Source organism: Lygodium microphyllum, chromosome 29, assembly GCF_053477565.2.
Source record: "Lygodium microphyllum isolate KBCC chromosome 29, Lygodium_microphyllum_v1.1.10, whole genome shotgun sequence".
Taxonomy (NCBI): domain Eukaryota; kingdom Viridiplantae; phylum Streptophyta; class Polypodiopsida; order Schizaeales; family Lygodiaceae; genus Lygodium; species Lygodium microphyllum.
This window is the reverse complement of record NC_141163.1, coordinates 20,669,708-20,695,386: the sequence shown is the minus strand read 5'-3', so window position 1 is coordinate 20,695,386 and position 25,679 is coordinate 20,669,708. Positions and strand designations below refer to the sequence as shown.

Genomic DNA, 25,679 nt, shown 5'->3' with positions numbered 1-25,679 from the left:
TGTAGCTGCAACCATATTTTCTGTCATATAATATATTCTCAAGAACACGCAGCTTGCAACTGCAAGTTGTATGTTTGCTTTCATTCCGTGTTTGAACACATAAAACGTAAGATGAGATACAAATAAATGTTCCAAAATATCACAAGCCTATAAGAGAAAAGAGGACACCTAATTAAAAATGCAGCACAAACTCACCTTTGGGCCCCATGTAAACAAAACGATAATCTGAGGAACACAAATCTTTTGCTGAAAAATCATCCTGTGGATGAAGCTCATGATATTCCAAGTAGAAATTTAACCAATCATCCATGAAAAACTTTGGTGTTGTGTATGAAGAATAATCAGGATGGTCCTGAAAAAGGCCAAAAATGCCATATTGATGTTTCACATTTCACATGAGCTACAGATTCAACAGTCTAATATATCTAAAAATGACCAACTGGCTACGTTCAGATGAATAGGTATCAAACAAACCAAAATTCATCTTAATACCTATTCATCTGAACGTAAGATCAAACAAACCAAAATTAAGATGTCAATTCCTTTATCCCAACCATGGAGTCTCCTTACATGAATTTTGTTGAGATTGAGGTGCTCCCAAAAGATTACCAACAATAGCTCACCACTAGAATGAAGAAATGGAAATGAACAAATAAATGAATGGATAAGAACACTCAAAATTTGGCAATAAAGAATGAAATTCACTTAAAATTGTGGTGAATGTGTTTATGATCTTGAGGATTTTAAGAGCTGCCTTTGTGGTAAGAATTGAGAAGGATGTGAGACATGCATGCAAGAGACCAAAAGTCCTTTGCATTTCACCACAGAGATCACTGCACACACTGTAGCAGGGACAAGGCCGTTTTCATCCCAACTGTATCAAAATGTAGCACTATGTTTCTTTCAGCTCTCATTGCCATTATCTTCAGCTCCGATTGCCATCAGCCCTCAGCACCATCCCAGCCTGCACGAGAGGTAGGTGCTGCTGTCCTGCTGCCAAGCCTATTAGCTCCCTGGAAAGTCCCTCATTGCTCCAACACTATTGCTGCTGCCCCACGTGCAAGTTGCAGCAGCACGACTACTCCTCACAAATGCCTTGTTAGCTGTCTGGACCTGCCCTACTGCTGACACAACTGTAGACAGTTGTGACTGTAGACAGTTGTGTTTTGCTGTCCTAGAGGCTGAACTAGTGCGGCTGCTGCCAAACGCTGCCTGTCACATCATCTTCACAGTCCCCCCACAATGCCTTGTTTGCTCCAACACTATTTCTGCTGCCCTGCATGCACAAGCAGAGCAACTACTCTCAGCAATGCCTTGTTAGCTATCTGGACCTGTCCTGCTGCTGCAGGAGAACAGTAGACAACTATGTTTTCTGTCCTAGAGGCCACATCACTGCTGCTGCTGCTAAACACTGCCTGCCATATCTTCACAGCCTCCCAAATCATCTTCATGTTGGAGATGGAGGTGAGAGAGAGATAGTGAACACAAGAAAGCGCACGAGTGGGCAACAGTCCCAGACTGAAAGTTGCAAGTACTGGAATGAATGAATGAAGTACATAGGCCTAAAGTAAGTTAGACCTATCCCTAACTCAACCAGAGTTCAATTGACTCTAGAGATAGTGACACAACTTACTAACTTAGAGATGTCCATACCACACACTTATACATTGGGCACTGCCTAGAATTGGCAAATTCTAACACCCCTACTGTTAGAGATCTGGTCATCCCCAAGATGGGCACATGCATATACAGGGCTGTTTAGGGCACATTATGCAGTCATATCATCTTCAAGAGCAGGTCAATCAGCAATTTTTCACAATCACCAGCAGTTTGGGCAGTTTCCAGGCAGGTAGGACAGTTTGGACTCAACAAACAGTTTGTTTCAGGTGGCAGGCATTATTTCCCTGCAGTTTTTTATTGTTTTATTGTTTATCATGCAGTTGGCCAGTTCAGCATCAATCAGCCAGTTTTTTACTGGCTGATCTGATCAGAATTTCATTTTCCCTCTTGCCTATTTATGGCAGGCATGGCTGGGGTCACAGTCACTTCAATTTTTCTACGAGTTGAGAGAGAGCTTCCGCTGGTTATAGATACACAGCCGTTGTACATATCTGCCTTCAGTTTTCAGCATTCATACTTTTCACCCTAGGAGCTGGGCAGGTGGAGGTTGTGGACTCATATGTCTACCTAGGGTTCACTTTCACTACATCCATGGGACGATTCACCATGGCACAAGCAGCGAGAGAGACCGACTCACACAACGATACGCAGCGTTGGCCCTGATGGAGAGGCAGTGCCACTAGGCACACTTCCAAGAGCCTCACACACAAAGGTGGCTATTTAACTCACTAGTCACACCAGCCATGATGTATGATGCACCTATTTGGACCCCTGGCTTACCTACATACCTGTGGACACAAATCGAGAGACCACAGATCATCATGCTCTCAAGGATTATCCATAGCAATCCATCAATACTACATGGGATTATTAGAGCTGAGTTTCTTGCAACCCCCCTGATGATGGAGGCCCTTTCTCATACCATTAGGTTTATAAACAAAGTACATGACATGCACCCAAATAAACTGTCTAGGAGAGCCTTCGAGGCCTCTAGGCAACTACCTAAGGCAGACATGAGACTTCATGGTATGCACAAGTTGTACACGATATGGGATTGACATGGACCATCTCCCCCTTTTCAGTATGACACTAACCCCCCCTTCGTACACCTCTCCCATAAAGAGAGGAACGTGGTCATGCAGCAAGACCTCTACCAGTTGTATGTACAGCATACGTGTATTTCATCCACACAGCCCCTTCCCCCAAACATGTACTACAGAGACCACTTCATGCAGACTACAATGGATGGCTTCATTGAGAGACATGCATACCTAGATATATACCTACTACATGAGAGGCAAGTAGCCATTTGCCACAGATCAAGGTATCCTCTCACCAACTTGAGATTGAGACCACAAGGCCCCCCCCGCATTCCCCAAGCTGAGCAAATTTGCAGGCTATGCAAGGAAGTGGTGGAGAGCGACGAGCACTACATCTACAGATACTGAGCCTATAGCACAATCCAAGCTAGGTACCCCCTACTATTTGGAGGAGAAGCCTCCCTCAAACTGGTCATGGAATCCCCACACTAGTACCACCTAGGCCACTTCCTACTCGAGATTCAGAGGCTCCACACATCACTACTACAAACTCGCACTGCACAGAGAGCAGGACATCAAACACAGCTCACCGATTTCTTCCAAATACGGACCGCACACACAACACCCACACAGAGAGGGGTGACAATCTAGAGAGCTAAGGAGATTAGAGTAGTACGCCACCTGCACATACAGGAGACACAGATGCTACATCAAAGAGAGATGAGGAAGATCCGTTGGCGATATGAGTAGCAATTGACAGAGTTGAGGACCCAATCCAGATGCTACCCTCGTACTATTTCATCCACGACGTATGATATACTCTATCCACCAATAATAACTAGGTGGAACTAGATCAGGGATATCATTCAGCCACACACCTAGACATGTCCTACATCATCCTCCCATTGTATCCCTATACAAGCACTATTTTGTTCTGTACATCACTTTAGCTACTTCTCACAATATATCACTAACCACCTTTTGGCATGTCAAATTTTGATATCTAGTGACGACCAACATTGTACATGGTTTTGTCTCATAGACCAATTTTGGCCTCAGAAGACGTTAATATCTCTCTCTCTCTATCAGAGCTACAGCTAGAGAGGACATCTTAGGATATGGGGGAAGTGACCGAATATGGGAGATACCATGTGGAGATAGGCACACCACACAGGTTGGCCATTCTTAATGGCCTCGCTAGATACCCCCTATCCGACGCGTTCACATGTTATCCTCACCGACATGGTGCCAGCATAGTAGACTATGTTCTTGCCCCACCAATGCTCATATCTCACATCCAGGACCTCTCAGTATCCCCACGCCTTCTCGGAGTTGCAGTGGATCATGCCTACCTATCATTCACCATCAACCTCCAATTCACTGACACGCAGACCCATCATGTAGCTCACCGGAACCCGAGATACCTCTTTTCCAAAGAGAAAAAGGATACCTATGAGGCGGAGATCCTTGGATTGTTACATGATGCACACCCCAACGTTCCATTACAAGAGCTGACTCAGTAGTTCAGTGAGGCCCTACACATCGCTGCAGGTGTAGCCTTCCCACACTCACAACCCACACAGAGAGCCTCCACCGGGGTGACACCTCGGAACAACTGGTATGATGATGAGTGCCATGAGACCAGAGCACGGCTACAGAGAGAGATAGCACTGGGGTCCACTACCCACAGACAGGCACAGATACTCTTTAGACCCCTCACACAGTGGAAGAAGAGAACATTCTTCGCCTAGCTGGAGCGAGACCTATATCAGTTATTCTTGAGCCAGGGCTCTAGAGAGGCTTGGAGGCCTTTTAGAGAGCATTGCCCGACCACACCTATTACGTCCACCGCTGTCTAGGAGGAGTATGCAGCTAGTCTTTATACTGTGGAGGGTCAACCACCTCTTCCTGACCCACTTGAGCCTTGTCCAAAGACCACCACTTTCTTTACAGAAAGTAGAGTCCGAGAGGCCATTGACAGACTTAGCAAAGGAAAGGCACAAGATCACGATGGATTAGTAGTCGAGCACTTGATCCATGCTAGAGATTTGGTGGCAGGATTCCTAGCTTACATGTTTAACAGAGCCATGTGTGAAGGCCTACCAAAAAGCTGGAGCACGAACACTATTGTGCCTATCCTCAAGTCAAGGGACCCTACTCTACCCAGTAACTATCACACTATCATGGTTGGGCATACATTGGCTAAGTTATATGCTTCCATCCTTGAGCATGAGTTAAGCAGGTGGGCAGAGATGTGGGGTCTTAGAGCCCAGGGACAGGCTGGCTTTAGGAGAGACGTCTCCACATTGGATCACATCCTCACACTCAGAGCGATCATTGAGGACAGAAGGGCCCATGGCCGACGGACCTACTGCTGCTTTGTGGACTTCCACAAAGCCTTTGACACAGTACCGAGAGACAGGCTGTTAAATAGATTGCATACCATGGGAGTACTGAAAGAGCTCAGTTGGGGTATTTTGGCACTGTATGAGAGAGTTGTGGGCAGAGTCCAGACACCTGAGGGCCTTTCGACAACTATTTACTCCACCATTGGGGTGAAGCAGGGATGCCCCCTCTCTCTGACATTATTTGGCTTGTACATTGATAGGATTGCTGACTACATTTCACAGGAAGGAGATAGAGGAGCTCCACTAGCTGGCACTTGCATACCTCTCCTGTATGCAAATGACATTATATTGATAGCTGACTCTCCAGAGAGTCTACAGAGACACTTGGATGCACTACACTCCTATACTTTGGACAATGGGCTTTCAGTGAACCTTGGTAAAACCAAGGTGATGGTATCTAATACTACACCATAGTGGGTCAGGAGATCAGCACCTAAATTCACATATGGATCCGAGGAGCTCGAGTATGTGGATTCTTATACATACCTAGGAGTCTTATTCACAGGGCCCACCTTTTCTATGCGAGAGGCAACAGACACTAGACTAACTCGCGAATACACAGCACTAGGTGGTTTTTGGAGAGGATGTGCTCACAGATGCAATTCCAAGAACCCCGTACCAAGCTATGGCTCTTCGATACACTGGTCACATCCACACTACTTTATGGAGTACAGATATGGGGACCTAGTCTTGACCACCATAGCAGATCAGGGCGCACTTATGACGGATGGAGGTCGATGGAGAAACCCCTAGTGTCCATGATATCCAGGATGATCATACGTAAGGCCTCAGTGCCACATGAGATCATCAGAGCCGAGCTAGCAACTACACCGATTGTGGTAGAGGCCCTCACCCGATCGGTCGCATACATACATAGCCTATGGGACTTACCCAAACACAGATATGCACGGTTGGCCCTTGAGTCCTCCATGCAGCTTGCCAGAGAGGGTGATACTTCATGTTGGTATGCACAGATGTCGGCTTGGTTTGAGCTGCATGGCTTTAGCATGGACAAGTTACCCCCCTTTCAGTACTCCCTTGATGTGCCATCTCTTGATCTGAGCAAGTTAGAGATCCGCAAGATCATCAGGATGGATCTTACCCAGTTGGATATCAAGCGGACATGGTTGATGCCAGGGCAGGAACTAGGGACAAAGAAGGATTTCTACCGTGTGCATTTCCTTCATACTACAGATGATGGATTTATTGTTCGCCCGAGATACATGGACACCCACCTTTCCCATGGGATCAGATGTACTATTGGCCAGTTGCGCACCTCCTCACATCAACAAGAGATTGAGACTGGCAGATATAGATCCATCCCACCAAAGGAGCGCATATGCCAGATATGCCAATTAGAGCCAAAGACAGAGGAGCATTATACTTGCCATTGCCCAGCATATTATGAGGTCCGTGGTCGTTTCCACTGTCTCTTTAGAGAGGGATTTAGACCACTATCTAGAGTCATGGATTTTACCAATCAGCAATGCCCTGGCCTCTTTCTTCTTGAGATACGACGGCTTAGTGACATGCACCTCAGGAGTATAGCTATCCCAGGACATCGAGGCCCTTCACAGAGACAGCTCACAGACTTCTTTGCAAAGGAGACTCAGAAGACTTCAATACAGTTACAGCCACAGTCCACACGAGAGCCTCTCTCACCGCCACAGTCCACACACAAACAAGGAGTACTGATTGATCGAGCCGCTCAGCTTAGCTGATCCAGACGTCCTAGGCCTCAGCATAGACATCGACGACACCTTCATAGGTGGATACAGGGGATTATTTCTCGGGCTAGAGCTAGGTCCTCCATACCCACATGAGACTGTACCATTTGGAGCTCATTGTTACTAGATAGAGCACTATGTTTTACACATAGTTATAGTTAGTTTCCTTTCTTATTTTGCTTTGTGCTACATACATATTTTGCCCAGACAGTTGTACCATCATACACATGATTGTAACTCATGGTCTCATAGGTCATTTTGGCCTTTTGTACACGTTAATATATCATTTCATCTCTCTCTCTCTCTCTCTCTCTCTCTCTCTCTCTCTCTCTCTCCAACTTCACTTTTTTCTTTCAATTTAGTCATATACTTCCATATTCGGTGCACTCTGACATGGTATCAAAGCAACATTGAAGGGCTGAGCAATCATTCATAGATCTGAAAAGTATGCACCACCAAGGCTGCATTTTCAGCATTCCAAGGGGAGCAAGAGGGTTGAGCATGAACATAAGGCTGAAGCAAGTAGAGACGTGTAGAAAAGGAAGTGAATTTGCTGTTTTTATGCAGGATTCGCTATCAAAGAAGGAGAAAATACTGTATTTTAAGCCTTTTGCAGCAGATTTTGATGTTTGATTGACTCGGCCAGTTAAGACGTGTTCCAAGAGGAGTGGAGGAAGGCCTAACAAGCTGCTTTTCGGAATTAGAGGGGGCTACCAATTGTGTTGTGCAGGTTATTCAGGCCACCTTGTGTTAAAACATTGACGTGGACTTCCACGTGATTATGAAGCGTAAGATCCTCAAGATCAAAAGCTAGATGGAGAGAGCTACTACATTTGGCAAGTGATGATGCTTGCGATCTTGGAGTCTTATGATTTTTGGAGGAGCTTGTGACCAAGGCCATTGACCCATAGTTGCCTTCGTACATCATACGAACAAGTTCATACGGTACCGTACGGTACGTATCTGTACAAATTCGTGCTCCATGCAAGGAGATCCCTCAAAACATTGCGGAGGAGATTCTCACCAAGATGAGAGGGGGATCCACAGGAGGAGGAGGAAGTGGCTTATCGGCACCAACTCCTATGCCTACTAACAAGGAAGCATCCAATGTGGGCATATCTTCAACCGATGTGGGAGAGGCCTCTACCATTGGTGGTGGGGGCTCCACATCCACATCCGGCTCCGGTAAAAGGTAAAGAGTGGAGGCTCATGCAGTGCTAGAGAGACAATCGTCCCTCTCTCAAGCTCCCAATCATGTGCGTGGATCAGTTGCCTTTCTTAGAGAAAGGCAACGACTTGCAGACATTGAAATTGCACGCACGGTGATTGAGTGCAATCTTGCATTCAATGTCCTAAAGCAAGAGCAATGGAAGAAGATGGTAAAAGCCATTGCCAATGTGGGTCCATGTGAAGGATGGACCGGTGTCACATACAACGACATGAGGACAAGAAAGATTGATGAAGAGAAGGAGACGATTGATAGAGCCCCTGATCCTATTCGGGCCGCATGGGTAAAATATGGTTGCTCCATTCTCACCGACGAATGGAGTGATCGTAAAAACACGGCATCATCAACATACTCGCCTCACGTCCACTCGGCACTTACTTTTGCGGGCCGTAGATACCGGCAAGAGAGGGAGAAAAACGATGGGCGCATTCATCTACCACCACATTCGACAAGCCATCATTGAGATATGCATTGCAATTTGCAATTTAAATTTGTTTCACTTTCTTTAATTTGTAAATTGTGGTTGTAGGTGGGCCCCTATGGTGCAAGTTGTTACAGACAATGCATTGAATTGTCGGCACATGGGCTGTTTGCTTGAGGCCAAGTTCCCTACGATTGTGTGGACTCCATGTGCAAGTCATTGTTTGGACTTTCTCATGGAGGACATTGGGAAGCTCAAGTGGGTGAAGAGGATGGTCCGCAAAGCTACATCAATTGTCGCATTCTTCACGGTAAAGGTAAAGGTGCTTGCGATGTATCGTGAGCATAGCATATTGGAGTTGAAGAAGCCTTCTTCAACTCGCTTTGCTTACATGTGGTTATTGCTAGAAAGCCTGTATAAGGTGCGGTCCGCCTTGCACCAGACAGTGGTGTCCACTCTATGGAATGAGTGGAATAAGTATGACACAGAGGAGGCCAAAGCCATGCAGCGCTTGTGCCTTAATGAGCAGTTTTGGCAAAAAGTCCGTGCTATTGTCATTGTGTGACTCCCTTTTATAGGGTGTTACGTATGAGTGATTGCGAGGGGTCCACCATGGGCCTTCTCGTTCACTTCTTTAGAGCGGCATTGGCGGAGGCATGTGCTTGTACAGTGATCACAGAGACACAGCGTGCACATGTTTTAGAGATAGCAGAGAGGAAATGGGCGTGGATGCATAACCCTATCCATGGTTTTGCCGCATTGGTACATCTGGCCTACAAGTCACCGGCGGTCATGGATGATAGAGAGTTTCGTTCAGACCAGCTTGTTTATTTGACTCGTGTGGTCCCTATGGATGACCACAATGTAGTGCTAGAGGACTAGGATGCTATGCAGGTCATAGAGGGCATGTGGCTTTTGCTTCTCCTACTTGTTGGAGGAGAGAGTCACTTGTGAAGCCTTTATTTTGGTGGCAAAACTTTGGATATGCACTAGAGACCCTTCAACCCTTAGCCATGAGGGTCCTTGCCTAGGATTGCTCTTCGGATGCATGTGAGAGAAACTGGAGTGCCTATTCTCTCATTCACACAAAGATTTGTAATCGGCTTAGCACACAACAGTTAGAGTAGCTAGTCTATTGCCGCACTAACTTACACATGATGAGGGCTATGATGAGCATGGATAGTCAGAAGCAGGTAAAATTTAAACACTTGACCATAACATTTAAAATTTGTTGTTTTAACTTTTAAACTTTGAACTTTGAAGTTTAAACTTTATACTTAACAATTTAGACTTTAGCATTTACAATTATCAATCTTATGTGCATCACTGCATTGTGTAGCTGAATGTTGATACATTCAAGTTGATGGGCAGCACTCTTCCGAGTATACATAAGGAGGTGGACGAGGAGAAGGAGATGATTTTCGCAGAGCTCTATAGAGAGCTTATAGCAACAGATACTCATGACACTCGCAATCAGCGTGCTCATGGGCGAGGAGTTTAAGTAGGTGGTAGCAGCGGATGGTCATTCGACGCCCTCCATCATCGAGAAGGGGTGGTTCAAGTAGCTTGCTGACATATGTAAGGCAGGGCTCTAGTAGCTCACATCCTGTGTCTCATGATGACATCCCCCCCTTGCCTACACAGCCCCCACCTAGGGAGTCATCATTTGATGATGATGGTAACCTCATCAATGAGGATGAGTATGAGTGTATCTCATCATCAGATGCCGAGGAGTCATCTTTAAACTCTCTGGATGAAAACTTAGATGGTTCTGATAATGATGATGATGATGATAGTAATGCCTCATCATAGATTCATATGACATAGGTCTCCCTTTTTTTTGTATCAAATACACTAGACTGTAGTTGTATCGCATGTTTTGCATAGCGGCTAGCCCATGCGACTGCCGACCACGACGGTCACCCTCATGTATTCATCTTATTCTGTAATGAAATGGCTATTTCCACTTTAAACATGTATTCTATGATCTATCATTTAATGATTTATGATTTATGATTTTTGTTATTTAAAAAATCATTTTAATTTTTTTTCGTACTAATATCGTACCGTACCTTAAAAAATCATAAGGTACCAATTAATACCGTATTTTATCATAGCGTACCGTATCGTACCTAACAACTATGCGTTGACCATCCATCAATGCAAGATCTTTCCAAACTTTCTTCTTTGGAGAAAGCAGAGTTAGTAAATGTACATGCACATTGGAAAAACTTAAATACCCGTATCCATTCTTTCCTATTTATCTCACAGACACTAGCCATAATTACTCACATTGAGCATTTGACCAATTCTCAGAAAATATAGCTGAAATTAGATCAACTCTGTAACAGAATGACTATAATGAAGAGAGTTTCTTTAGAGGTGTAGATGCGGACTTTGAACCCAAGCAAGTCCACATCCATGCATGAGCATGTCAACAAGCTTTGAAACTACAAAATGCACGTTCAAAATGCAAGCAAGGCAATTACCTCCAAAGACATGGCAATTACTTTACCTCCAAGGACATGGCAATTACTTTGTTGTCACAACTGGCACCTAGATTCACTGCATTCTACTCCACCTTGATTGCTTGTAAACAATGGCGCTTCCCACCATACGACCCCTTCTTCAAATGGTATTGCCCATATGCATTCAACACATGGGACCAAGAGTCCAAGAGTGGTGATCACACAATGAATGTGCACAATAGGACCTTGGATCCAATAAATAGGACTCAATTGCCCTAACCCCAAAGTGTCCTTAGTACATTTACACCAAGTCACTTCATGACCACTGTGAACAATGCTACTAGCACCCATCCAAATGTCCAAGTATATAACACTTTTCCCCTTATGAATAATTGCAATCCTCAACAATATCCTCAAGAACAAAGTGGCAAAAACAACTAAAACAACTCTTCAACGAACATACCGAGTCTTGACTTCCAAGTAGCCTCTGTCTTCGGGCGGTTTTCCCACTTGATCAAATATATAGGATCGACAATCTGGTGGGATTATTTCGTCCTAAGGTCAAGAACCAATTCGGGTTTAAGTGGAATATATCAAGCAAAGTCCTTGAGCCGTGGCACTTCCTCAGTCAGAACAATCAATTCATCTTCTCCCAATCATGCTTTTAAACTACTAACGTAAAACACAAGGTGAACTCGGTTTTCCGAAGGTAAATACAACTCATAGATCCGCTATTTATCTTTTTGGTAATTTGAAAAGGGCAACAATACCTCGAATCTCAAAGTCAAATATCTACATCAGCTCTGCTCATCTCACCTTACGGCCACTGAGATCAGGTTGATCATGAAGGTATTTTATGAAATAGTGCTTAGTCCAAAGAATAAACTGAGCATCGTGCAAATAATGATACCATATTTTAAGCGCATGGATGGCCGCCAATAGTTCCCTCCCTTGGGTGGTGTAGTGCGTTTGGGCATTGGTGAGCTAGAATGCAATAGGTCAATCGTCCTAATAAAGAACATCACCTAAAGCATAATCACTCACATCCATATGAACCTCAAAATGTTTATTCGAATCGATAATCTGCATTCTACCTAAAAGGCACACCCTTCTTTTGCAAAGCAGACTGGAAGTGCAATTTCAGCAAAACTGCACTCATACGTCATAGAAACATGAAACGGGAAATGCGTACGGGGACAATGACAGGGACGCCAAACCTAGGGAATGGGGACCTAGAAACGGGAATGACATTAAACATTTAAAATTTATCCAAAATTTTTAATATTTCACTCATAATTCATGTGGAGTGTTAAAGCCAAGGTATAAAATCCACAAGGATAAATCATTTTAACTTTAAAGATATCATGCATCATTCTAAAACTAGTTACAATAAATTGAATTACAACTTTCAAGGTTCAAGAGTCAAGCTAGTCAATTATAAAAAACATAAAACATATGCCAAAAAATAATGACCAATGAACTAAGCTTAATGAACCTGGAATATGCCAAAAAACTTTAAAAGACTACAAATATGAAGTCTAATCTGTAGATTAATACAAAATGTGACATGCGAAAAATAGCCCAAAGGGCAACTACATTACAAGAAGTAGAAATACAATGCCGGCATGGCACAACAAGCCAACTGTCATCAAGATCATATACGTGTTTTTTTTTTTGCAAGTAAAATGTGGCTGATTATATTACTCAAAAACACTGATTACAACAGAGTGCTCATGCTCAACAGACTAGCTCAAGCTAATACAAAGTCACCAATACATCATGTATACAAGCCTCTCAAGGCGGTCTGGGGGGGATGGGAGCTAGAAGACTTTTTTTTGGGGGGGGGGGGGGGGGGGGGGGGGGGGGGGGGTGTATCGCCAAATGGGGCTACCTGCCTGCATCACGAAGAACAAACCCTGGCCGCCCCAAGTGCGCATGAAGTGACCTTGGAGCTCCTGACGAACCCTGGACTCACCCTGCACCTGATCCCATCGGCCGCGGAGGGAGTGGATGATGGAGGTCCAAAGCTAGGTCCAGAGCTCTACTAAGGTCGCATGTGCTAAAAGTCTCTCTCCGCTGAAAGCTTCCTGACACCGCACCTTCCAGATATGCCATCCAATAAGACTCCCTATGATCTCCCATACCTCGGAGCGATCTGTTGTCAGCTCCAGTACCTGACGGATGGGTAGAGCCTCCAAACCGACCATTGCGCACGACCCTTCCTCGATAATGAATATCATGTCCTGCATACCGGCATCATACAAAAGGTGACGGCCCTGGTTGACTACCTACCAATAGAAAGCTCCCCATGAGATATACCCAAGGCTGGGTGCTATACGGCGAAGGATGTGGCATGCTCCTCTCCACACGAGCTGCGCCTCCTCACATGACCAAAGGCAGTGCTTTGGGGTTTCCAGAGGCTGTTGTGTGCAGCGCTTACAACCTCGCTCCTGCATCTGGGCAAGCCAACTTCCCACTGCCAAGCCTCCATGTGCCACCAGCCATAAGAAATACGACACCCTCCTCGGCCTCCAGCTATCCCATACGCGGCGCCAGAAGGTCCGTCAGAAGGGCTCCATGATGCTATGCTCCACCCACTGCCTGCTATGTGATGGTGCCCAGTCCATATCCTCCTGCATCAGTATATCTGTCAATCCTGGCAGTGTACTCTAGGAACCTCGGTGGCTTCTTGGCGACCGCAAATGCCGGCCATAGCCACTCTCCTAGATCCCACTCCAGCTCATCAAGTGGTCTGTCCTCCCAAATCCAAAGGCGCCACTCCCTGAGCTCCTTCTAGAAAACATAAGGGTCTAGTCGCCATGTCATCCCCTAAAGGCCCATCACCTGAATCCTCCTCCACAAAAGGGCGGAAATCCCCTCATCCTGCTGCCCTGTGTCAAGGGCCAAACGTCCCCCCTCCTAAACGATGAAGAAAATCCCCTGCGGGGTGTCACCCACTCTACCTACCACCTGAAATGGGATGCCTGCTGGTGAAAACCTAGCTGCCCATACCTCCCCGGGCTCTATCGGCTCTCGTATCGAGGGAGCAAGCCACTCCGGAGGTATTGCTGCCTCTATCTCCCTTCTCCTTAACTCCACTGCTCTCTGGCAGCCTAATACTCGCTGTAACACCTCGTCCACCATCCTGTACATCTCCCGCCACGTCCTGATGGTTCGAGCCGGGCCAACCTCCCACCCAGCCCAATAGATATGGGGCCGCTCACCTTCTCTGCCCCTTCCCGATCTTTGACTTGGGGATTCGAGATCACCGGCTGACGGTCTATTTCCTCTTGGCCGCCTAGGGGGCTCTCGATTAGGGCCTTACGGAAGCCCTGCCACACGCGGAGTAAGCTGCGAAGGAAAGGTAATCTAGGGGGGGGGGGGGGGGGGGGGGGGGGGGGGGGTGTGAAGATCCATCTCAGGCACGGCCTCCACTCACCGCCAAGCCTCGGTCTACAGTCCTGAAAGCCCTCCTGCAATAAGACCTTCCAGGTCTGTCCGCCTAGTGTGAGACCGCGGACAACTAGCTTGCCCAAGAGGGCCATACTCTGATACTTTGGGTCTATGATCCCAAGCCCTCCCTCTGACCTATGTCGTATGATGGTCGCCCACGTTACCTTGGCCCTAGAATCCCTGGAACCATCAGACCCTGACCAAAGAAAATTCCTCACTAGGCGGCGAAGCTGCACTATGCATGATGAGGAGAAGCACCAACACGAGGTGATGTACGAGGCAGTCACTAGGAGGACCTAGTTAACCACCAAGGCTCGTCCGGCTAGTGAGAGGCGAACCGTGCTCCAGTAGGTTAGTTTCCTCCAAATAGAATCAAGGACATGAAGAAACTGTTGGGTAGGAGTGATGTCGAGTCCCACCTGGAACCCTAGGTACCAGGACGGTCTGCCCTCTGCTCACCCATCTAAATCCTAGGTGGACGCCCCACTCCGTGCTAGAGTCCAGGTCTATGAGGAAACCAACCGACTTTCGCCAGTTGATTTTCACTCCCGCTGGAGAACAGAACACGTCAAGAGCCAATCTCACTCTCTCTAGAATCAACTCATCGTCCTCTATATAGAGGACTGTGTCATCTGCGTACTCTGAGTCTAACAACTCAGTCTCCTCTCTCACTCGAAGTTGGAGACCGCATAATCCGCTTACACATGACCTAAGAAAGTGAGACATGCATGGGGCCAGGAGGCAGCCCTGTTGAACCAATCTCTCCAACCGAAACTCCTCCCTCGCCTTCCGCCTATGAGAACCCCGCTAGTGGCCAATCTGTACAGGGCGGAGACCCCACAAATCCAAGCCTAGGGGAATCCCAACCTCACCATGGTGCCCTCTAGGAAATTCCAATCCACCCTGTCATAAGCTTTCTCGAAATCCGAGAGTAGTACAGCCAATCTCTGCCCACTGTGCTAAGCCCACTCTTTCGCCTCAAAGAAGGTAAATACATTGTCTAGGATACTCCTATCCAGGACAAAGCCTGACTGTGTGTCATGGATGATATCTAGAAGAATGGAGCGTAGTCGCCTACCAATCATCTTTGCCAGCGCTTTACAGGCCGCTGACAATAAGGTGATCGGTCTCCACTAGGAAAGCTCCAACCAGTCTCCCCCTTTGGAGAGAAGACTAATAAGGCCAGCCGAGAGACTCCCTGGCATCTATCCTGAAGTGAAAATCTCTTGGAAGGCCATCAGTAGGGGGTCCTTCACCACTTCCCAGTAGGTAGTGAAGAAGGCCTTAGAGAGGCCATCCTCCCCCGGGCATTTCTGCCCATCCTGTGTATGGAAAGCTTGCTCTAGTTCCTTCTCTGTGAAGGGAGCTAGGAGGGAGCGTCCCATCTCTATGATGAGGGACGGGATGTGATCCCATACCTGCTATCTACATCTCTCTCCTCTAGCTGAAGCGGTCTCCTCTTGGAAAAGACGTGTGTAATAGTCGGTGGCAATCTCCATAACCTCGTATGGGCTAGAACAGAATCCCATACTGATCCCGAAGGCTGCGTATCTGCTCTCCTGCGGTGCGAGACTGGTGCACCTGGAAGAACTCCTTGCACATCGTGTCCCCCTTCCACGCGCAGAAGGCTGCTGAGGTTCGGAAAGAGAACTCCGAGGGCCTGTCCTCTAGGCCAGCAAGGCTACTCACACGCGCACCTCCTGTTTGTGGAGGGTGGGATCCCTTGGTGCCTCCTGAAATAATCTCTGCACGGCTGCAAGGTCCCGCCAGAGTGCTCTCTCCTCCTTCCAACACTGCTGCCTGGCCTATATGGCTGCCTCTTGGCAAATTCTGCTCGACTCGGCTAGGATCTCTACAACCTCCTCTACTATCCGGTCCCTCCTTTCCCGTTCTCTGGTCCAAATCTGCTCTATCTGTCTCGTCACCTCCTCCCTCCTATAGATCAAGTCAGGGATCCAACAGGATCGTGTGTCCAGGGCGGATGCTGGGGAATCAAGTGTCAGGAGAACCGGGCAATGATGGGACAACGTCATGCCTACCAACTACTCAATCTGGCCTCCATGAGAGCCTCCCCACTCTCCCACGTAAAACATGTCCAACCACTCCAGCAGGACTCTACCTAGCCGCCTGTATCCCCAAGAGAAATCCAACGACTTCTCCCTCTTGTGGAAGGCAAGGTCTCTCCAAGAATCACGTGCTCCAACTGTAAGCAAAAAGACCTTCCATGCCTCCTACTCCTCCCTAGCCATGCCCTGGTAGTTTCTGCCTCTGCCCTACTGGTCCTCCAAAGCCTCCAGGTTGTTGAAATCTCCTCCAACGATCCAGGAGTCCATCTGCGATCTCCACCCAAAACCTGCTGCGTGCCCTAACCTCCATAGGGGCATAGACATTGAGGACTCCAATGCACGAGTCCCCAATATCCAATCTGATCCATAGAACCCTTCCTGCCACTATCGTCCTGTGATCTCGTACACAGGCAGTGAGACTTGGGCTAATGGAGGTGCATACGCCTCCATTTCTGCCGTGGGCATCTATGGCGTGCTCCCAGTAAGTGTGCGAGCTGCCCGGATGTACCTTCTTAACCCGCTGGGCCTGGGTGGGGGTGAGCTTGTGCTCGTGTAGAAGTAGGATGTCGATCCGTGCGGCAGGGGCAAGCTGCAACTCCTGCCGAACAATCAACTTCCTGGAACCACGTGCCCCGCTGTAGTGGAGACTATTCACATTCCAGGATGCAAGGTGTAAGCTCATGGGGAAACCTGTGACTGACCGAACAGGCATCTGTTCGGTGTGGATGCTACTGATGAGGAGGAGAAACTTTGAGGCATGCAACTGCGCTTTGCCGCCGGTCTGGACGATGAACTCCAAGCCCCCATGGTGGCCCTCGGCCAGACCATAGGGGTGATAGATACTCCAAGTGGTACTATCAATGTATCTATCAGCCATGCTGAGAGTCACGACTCTGTACACTCGTAGAAACGGGCCGCCTCTGCCAGGGGCCACTCGATCACGTCCCTCGGAGCTCCACTGTGAAGGGGCTCGAAAGATAATGCTCAAGTTTGGGACCTCGACACGAGCCCACCAATTAATGTTCATCATGCAACCAAGCCACTGTCATGCAAACAGTGCTAGTCCTTCATCTCCCATCCACTGGGAGATGTGATCCGCCACCTGACTCTTCAACTCCTCAATCTGTGTAGTCGTCCATTCCCCTGAGTAAGAGAGCTAAAGAAAAAAGGCGTAGTTTGGTCCATCTGGTGGTGCTACTAGATGGATCTTGCCCCTCCTTGACTTACGAACCACGAAGATCCCCACCTCTAGAGGTAGTGGGAACTCTCCGCGCTCCGCAACTCTCAGGTAGGACCATGTACCACTGCGGAAGAACTCCTGTGGCAACAGTTCTGCTTGTCTCGGGAAGGCGTGGCGAGTGGCAAGGGCGGATGAACTGGTGGTTGTGTGGAAGGGGGAAGATTGCTCGTGCGCGAAGGAGGTAGGTGTGTGGCTCATCACCTCTTGTGGAAGGCAGGAGAGGGGGAGTCTAGGGGGGATCACCTAAACCGGGTGCGGATCAGGAGGGTTGGTGGGGGGGGAAAAGGATTGAGAGATGGTAGGATGGACGGAGATGCATGGCGGGTGTGTGTGTGTATGTAGTGGGGGGGGGGGGGGGGGGGGGCGCCTGCTGGGTGAGGGGACTATGGGAACTCAGGAGAGGCCATCTATAGCGCGGGTGGAGGATGTGGCGGGCTGCGGTCCTACCGGGTGGGACGGACAGGAGGGATTGTCAAGTGCTCTGCCGAGGGGGCGTCGCTTACCCACCTGCACCCTGCTGGCGAGGCTGGGTCTAAGGAGTTGGCTGCGTCCCCCCTCTGCCGTCTCCCTCTCTATCGTCTCTGGACCCGTGTGAAGCGGTCAGATCCACCTGCGAGCCTGTCAACGGAGCCGCCTTGGCTCCAAAACGCGTACCAACTGCTGCCTGATTCCCAAAGTCGTGGCTGCGCAGGCACTGCCCTGGTTGCCCAGTCACAATGGCCTACTGCCTAAAGGAGTATCCACCTGCCTCAATGTCTAGGAACTGTGGGATATTCTTGATCTCTTTCACTACCAATTGTACCTTTGGGACTCCTACTGTTGTCACTGCATCCACAGAAGATGAGGGAAGGACAATGCCAAAGAGCCATCCAAAGTCTTCTACCAACTGGCGATACTCAATCGCCAGGCCAAGGAAAAGAAGGGTGACCGGGTGTAGAAGAAACTTGTTGTGGAGTGCAAACACCTCCACAGTAAAGCCACTGTACTAGAGGACCATGTATATGACCTCCTTTGTGGACGCATATGGTGAACTAGCGAGTAACTCACGAGCCGCGTTCGCCAAGCTGAGCCGGACCATAAAGATCCCTTGGCCCAATCGGACCACCTCCACGATCTACGTTGTGCCGATGTGCAGCGTGGAGTGAAGCCAGTCCCGAAGCTGGGCCCTAGCTGGGAAATGCCCTACTACTTGACTATAAATCGTTGTTTCCATTAGCTCCAGCTCCTTAGCTCGGACGGCTAAGAGCCGCTCCTCAAAGAGAACTATGCGCAAGGTGTTTGACTGGGGGGCACTCGCTAAGTGCGCCGGCGTCTAACCAGAAGTTTCCATTGCGCGTCCCTTCTAAGAGAACTACCAATCACGTCACAGTGCTATCTAAGGGGGGGAGTTGCTGCAGATAGAGGGAGCAACTGGAGGGTGGGGGGAATCAATGACCGGGAGGGGGGAGGTAAACACTGTTGTTTTTTATACACCGCGGACAGGTCCGAGGTTGCGGACGGGGAAAGCGCACCGGGGGGGATCTTGAGCAGAGGGTAACTAGTGGGGGGGGGGGGGGGAAAGCGAACTGTCTGGGCGGGGCGGGAAGTCTCGCTTGGGCCGGGGGGGGAGGAAGTCTCGCCTAGGCGGACAGGCGGCGGGGGAATGGCCAAGCGGGCAGCGAAATGTCGAGGCAGAGGGGGGCAATCACGCCTGGGTGAACAAGCGGGGGGAAGCGCCTAGGCGGAATGGAAGGCCAGGCGGACGCGGGAGGGGACAGTCGTGTGGGCAGACAGGCGGGGGACAAACGTCCAGGCGAAAGGTCAAAACGGTCAGGCGGGGTGGAAACATGAGGGAGAGAAAAACGACCCACGATATGGGGGGCGCGATCAAGCGGAGCGAGATGCGCGATCAAGACTGGGGGCTGGCACGATCAGACGAAGCAGGGGGTAGAAACCTTACGACGTGACGGTGCTGAGCGAATCGGATATGCTACTTGACTCCTTTTAGATTTCACCTCAGATGGGAAACTTTTACTGGTCATTAAGATCATATACATGTGTAATGATAAGCAAACTAAATCAAAGATCATCATGATCTTAGGATTCTCCAACTGCTCTTGAAGTGTCAGCCTCACGATCATGTATACCATGAACTGTTGCATCTCCCTCAACATCAGCATGTGCCTCCTCTTCTTGCTGCATCTCCCACTTTGTGAATGGATTGGACTTTGCTATCATACTATCACATAACATCCTTAAATTAGCACTAGCAAATACCAAATCATTTGCCCTCTCGACACCAAGACGGTTCCTCTTCTTAGAAGCAATCTAAGTATATGTACTCCATAATTGCTCCAAACAAGAGGAGCTAACTGACTAACTCAAAATATGGATGGCTAGCTGTTGCAACTCAAGACCATCCAAACCATAGACCTGTTAGCGAGTCATCTCCCAGACAGGCAAGCGCCACGTGGCGGGCAATCGGCCAGGTGCCACATGGCCTACAGTCGACTGCAGCAGTCCGTTGCATTAACTGCAGCCGACCTGCATTCTTTTGGCCATTATTTTCAGCCTATTACAGGCCGTCTCCAACACTCTCAATTAGTTCTGTCCCACAGATTTCAAGTTGCAGACCATGGAGACTGCCCTCAAGACTCAAGATCTTCGAGGTGGAGACAAACGCAGATATTCTCGTTGTGCCCGTGTATAATTCGGCATCCTTATACAGCATTCTTCACTGCAGATTTTCTTCGTTCCACAGTCTCTTTCTCTCTCTCTCTCTCTCTCTCTCTCTCTCTCTCTCTCTCTCTCTCTCTCTCTCTCTCTCTCTCTTCACTCTTTGTCTTGGTCATTCGCTTCCGCATTGCTTCACTCTAACATGGTATTAGAGCACTGAAGGACTGCCCTAGGGTGGACCCATGTGAAGAGGAGATTTCAGCACGACACAAGGCTGTGTTTCCAGCGTTTGAGGGCAAACGGGATGGCTGCGCATCAGAACAAGCCTGAAGCAAGCATGGGCGTGCGGGAAAGGGTCAAAATTGATGAAGTTACTGTCGTTTGCTGCTGTTCCAAGAGGAGGAAGGCTCAGTTTTTGGCCTTCAAGTGCAGATTTTACCTTTTCATCGCCTCTGGTGGGTGAAGGAGGAGCAGGATGAGTGAACCATAGCCCTAGCAGGCTGTATTTTCACAGTCAGAGAGGGCTGTTCCTTGTGTTTAGTGCAAGCATTGTAGATGAAGATGTCTTCTAAGGCCGAGAAAGAGTTTCAAGCGATTATAGACTGGAAGTTCCCTGTTTTACTGACTCTTCCATATGATCAAAAGCTCGATGGTGAGAATTACTTCATCTGGCAAGTTATGATGCTTGCCATTCTGGAGTCCTATGATTTAACGGAGCTTATTATGGAGGCTATTCATCATCCTTCTTCACCAGACGAGTCCAGACTCCAGACTCTCTTCTAGTGATAAGGTGGAGTTGGCAAAGGCTCAGGCACATTGAGACAAACTCAATGCTCGCATTCACTCACTTTTATTTCTCTCATGTACTACAGTTGTTATCTCTCATATTGAGCATTTGACAATAGCCCGAGAGATATGGCTAGAGTTGGATCAAATGTACAATCGAATGACCGTCATGAAGCGAGTTTCTTTGGAAGTGCAGATGTGGAACATGAGTGTCAACAAGTCATCTTCTATGCGGGAGCATATCAACAAGTTGAGGCAGCTTTAGATGCAGGTTCAAAATGCAGGGAATGTGATCACTTCTAAAGACATGGCGATAACTCTTCTTTCACAGTTACCACCTCAGTGGTTTTTATTCTGCCTTGATTGCTTCAGGGTGGTCTGAGACTCTTCGGTGGGAAGAGTTGGTTTCTATGGTCTTGGACCAAGAGGACCGACTAAAAGGAACCAATGCTTCAAAATCTAAGGCCTTGGTTGGTCAATCCTCTCAAAAGAAAGGGAAGGACCAAAAGGAGGACAAATCTAAGAAGGACAAAGACAAGGAGTCTACTTGTCACATTTGTGGCAAAACAGGTCACTGGAAGAAGGATTGCCCCGACAAGGAGAAGAAGGAGAAGGAGAAGAATGTGAAATCTTTAAAGGATTCCGAACCGATGGCTGCTCCCTCATCAGCTGCTTTCCTCCATTTGGAGGTGGTTGAGGATTCCACCTTGACGGCTTCTGATGCTAGGTTGACGGTTCCCCATACACTCGGGAGTGGATTGTTGACAGTGGTGCCTCCCAGCACATGACTCCTTCAGTAATTATTGCTCATTTGCAGCCTTTCCATGGTCAGATTCTCATTGATGATAGTTCGTCTATTCCAAAATAGGGACGGGGAAACATGCATCTTATTCTAGATGGATGTGGTGGTGATCATACCTCCGACGTGCTTTATGTGCCGACTTTGGGGTACCATCTTCTTTCAATGCACAAGACTTGTGCCCTCGGCCTTTTGGTTGAATTTGATGTGGATTCTTTTAAGTTTCTTAATCAAGGATCGAGACAAGTTCTTTCTTCAAGTTATGAGAAGAATGGAGTCTACAAGTTACGGTCTTCTTTTGCCTTGACTTCTCTTCTTCTTACCTCTCAAACTCAGTCTGAGCTTTGGCATGCTCGGTTTGGCCACCTCAATTATGATTACCTTCGGAAAGCGTCTAAGGACAAGTTTGTTCGAGGCTTGCCGGATATTGTGGTAAGCCAGAAGCCTTGTGTATCCAGCATCCATTGGAAGCAAACTCGTGATGCTGTTCCCAGCAAGGCTTCGAGGCAGTCTTCAACATCCTCGGAGCTTGTTTCTACTAATCTTTGTGGACTGATGAGGACGGAGTCCCTTAGAGGGAGCTTGTATTTCATGCTAATTGTGGATGATTACAACAAAATGACATGGACCTATTTCTTGAAGCTGAAGTCGGAGGCTTTCTCCAACTCTAAGGATTGGCTGCTCTTTGAGAAGAACCGAACACAGGCTGAGAGCTAAAGACCTTACGATCGGATAAGGGCGGAGAATTTGTTTCTAATGAGTTTGCTTGTTTTTGTGCTAACGCTGGTATTCATCAAGAGTTTGCCCATACAAACACCCCTCAGAAGAATGGCATCTTGGAGCGAAAGAATCGCAATGTGATCAAGATGGCCCGTACCATGATGGAGCATCGTCAGACGCCTCAGTATCTATGGGTTGAGGTTGTGGCTACTGCAATTCAAGTCCTTAATGGTTCCCCTACTTCCGTTGTTGTTGGTATGACTCCTTATGAGGCGTACTTTGGGTCCAAGCCAAATGTTTCTTATTTCAGGGTTTTTGGGTGCAATGCTTATGTTCATATCCCGAAGACACAACGTGACAAATTTGAAGCGGCTTCCAAAAGAGAAGTGTTTGTGGGCTATAGCTCGCAATCTCAACACTACCGATTGTATAATCCTGTTAACAGGATGTCTACACAAGTCGTGAAGTTCTGTTCGTGGAGATTCCAGCCCCAGATGAGGATGAGAAACGCCCTATGAGCCTAGTTTCTAGCCACCAGATTCGCCAATTGCTCCTCCGCAATTGCTGGACCTTCCAAAAACTTCAGCAGACGGAGAGCAATGAGGTGAGATCCGACCTCCTTCTCGTTGGGCTCGTGACACTCTTCATGATGTAGGGATCAAGGGGGTCCCTGAGGAGTAGTAGCCACAAGATGGCCTGCGGCGTTCTCGGAGAAACCAAGCACACCACACTGAGCTTGTTTACACTAATTATTATTTAATGACTCGTGTCATGCAAGATCGGGAGCCCACTTCCATTAAGAAGGCTTTACAGCATGATCATTAGCAAAAAGCGATGGAGCAGGAGCTAGAGTCGATTGAGAGGAATGGCACTTGGTATCTCGTGCCAAAGCCTCCTCATAAGAAGATCATTGAAGTCAAATGGGTTTTCAAGACCAAGTACTATAGTGATGGCACATTGGACAAGCACAAGGTCAACCTTGTTGCTAAAGGTTTTGCACAATGCCCATGCATTGATTTCCATAATACTTTTGCCCCTATAGCTCAAATGGCCACTATTCGTGTAGTTTTTGCCTTGGCTAGCCACAAGAGATGGCCGCTTTATCAACTGCATGAGAAGTCTGCCTACCTGAATGGAGAGTTACAGGAGGAGATCTATGTTGAGCAACCTCTAGGCTTCGGTTCTTCTGATGGTAAGGTGTACAGGTTGCAGAAGGCTCTCTATGGCCTTAAGCATGCTCCCCATGCTTGGAATGAGGAGATTGACTCTCCAGGAGAGATTAGGGTATCAGCATTCCAAAGCCGACCCCCAGTTATAGGTACACACCTCAAGTGGAGCTCGTGTGTTGTTTGTCCTTTATGTGGACAACTTGATTGTGGCAGGTGACCATATTCAGATGGTCGAGCAGACGAAGGCAACACTTCATGAGAAGTTCGAAATGACAAACATGGGACTTCTTCACTTCTCTCTAGGTCATGAGATCTATCAGAATCCAAGGGGGATCTTTATTTCTCAACAGCGGTATGTTCAAGAACTCTTGGCTACATGTGAGATGGAGGGATGCAAGTCTCTTACGACTCCTATGGACCCGAATTGGAAGGCTACTGCTTATTCTGATTCTCCCTTGGCGAATGCTACCCATTATAGGCAGTTGGTTGGTTCATTGATCTGGCTTCTTAATACCCATGTTGACTTATATTATGTTGTAGGTGTTTTGGCGGAGTTCATGCGTGAATCCAAGATGGTGCATTGGCAGGCTGCTCAGAGGATTTTGCGGTTCGTATGGGAAACTCCTAATTTTGGGATGTTATCCTGCTGGTACAGGTGCTACGGACCTCGTCCTTACAAGTTGGAGTGATTCATATTGGATTGGTGATGTAGATCATCGGAGGTCCACCACAAGTTATTGTTTTACCTTGGGGGCTAGTGTTGTTTCCTAGGGCAACAAGAAGTGACCTATAGTTGCCCTCTCTTCAACTAGGCGGAGTATCGGGTGGCGTGTTCTACTACATGTGAGACATTGTGGCTTCGCAGGCTTCTAGAGGAGCTTGACCGCTCACACACAAGTCCTATTGTTCTACAGTGCGACAATGAGAGTTACATTGCCTTGGCCAAGAATCCTGTGTTTCATGCTCGGACGAAGCATATTGAGATCCACTACCATTTCATTCGGGAGAAGCTTCTGGATGCGACCATTTCCCTCATCTATTGCAAGATAGAGGATAATCTTGCATATTTGTTTACGAAGGCACTTCCCCGGGCTCTGCTTTGACCACACTCCAGATCCTTTAGCCTTCTGCCGTATCCAAGATTTGAGAGGGGGCGTTAGCAAGTCATCTCCCAGATAGGTAGGCGCCACGTGATGGCAAGCGCCATGAGGTTGCAAAGCGCCACATGGGAGGCAATCGGCCAGATGCTAGGTGCCACGTGGCCTGCAGTTAGACTGAGTTAATTGTAGTCAACCTACATTCTTTCGGCTATTATTTTCAGTCTATTTATAGGCTTTGTCTCCAACAGTCTCAGTTAGTTGTGTCCCAAAGATTTCATGCTGCAGATTGTGGAGATTGCCCTCAGAGCTAAGAAAGACCGAGACCTTCAAGATGGAGACATACGCAGGTATTCTCTCTGCATCCGTGTATAATTCTGCATCCTTATATAGCATTCTTCACTGCAGATTTTCTGTGTTTTACTATCTCTTTCTCTCTCTCTCTTCTCTCTCTGTTCACTCTTTGTCTTGGTCATTCACTTCCGCATTGCTTCACTCTGACAAGTCCTTACAGCACAAAGTTGCCCCAAACTTACAACAATCCTCATGTGCATTCCCACAACCAAAAGAACCTCGAAAGGTCCTAAAACATGAAGTTGTTCTCCAATCTTTCGTCTAGTAGCATGATCAACCACAAGATACAAGAATGGAAGTCCCCATGCATCCATAATCTCAATGTCATTCCCCTGGCCCCTACTCTCTGAAAGGTGAGAAAGATCGAGCAAGAGAGCACGGAGGTGAGAGCTATGGCGAATGGAGCAAGAGCAAGAAAGAGAGACTCT

The 25,679-nt window shown here is 47.8% G+C and overlaps 1 protein-coding gene and 1 pseudogene across 3 annotated transcripts in view; one reads left to right on the top strand and one right to left on the bottom strand.

Annotated features, from left to right (window-relative positions):
• The window catches only part of LOC148010436 (2-oxoglutarate (2OG) and Fe(II)-dependent oxygenase superfamily protein), a 144,634-nt gene that overhangs the window by 73,209 nt on the left and 45,746 nt on the right, over window positions 1–25,679 (bottom strand). For all 3 annotated transcript variants that reach the window (XM_087671024.1, XM_087671022.1, XM_087671023.1), the window contains exon 3: window positions 196–352. In XM_087671024.1, coding sequence (XP_087527150.1) covers window positions 196–352 — 157 coding nt within the window. The remainder of the gene's footprint in view (window positions 1–195; window positions 353–25,679) is intronic.
• Window positions 5,105–6,891, top strand: LOC148010438 (uncharacterized; annotated as a pseudogene).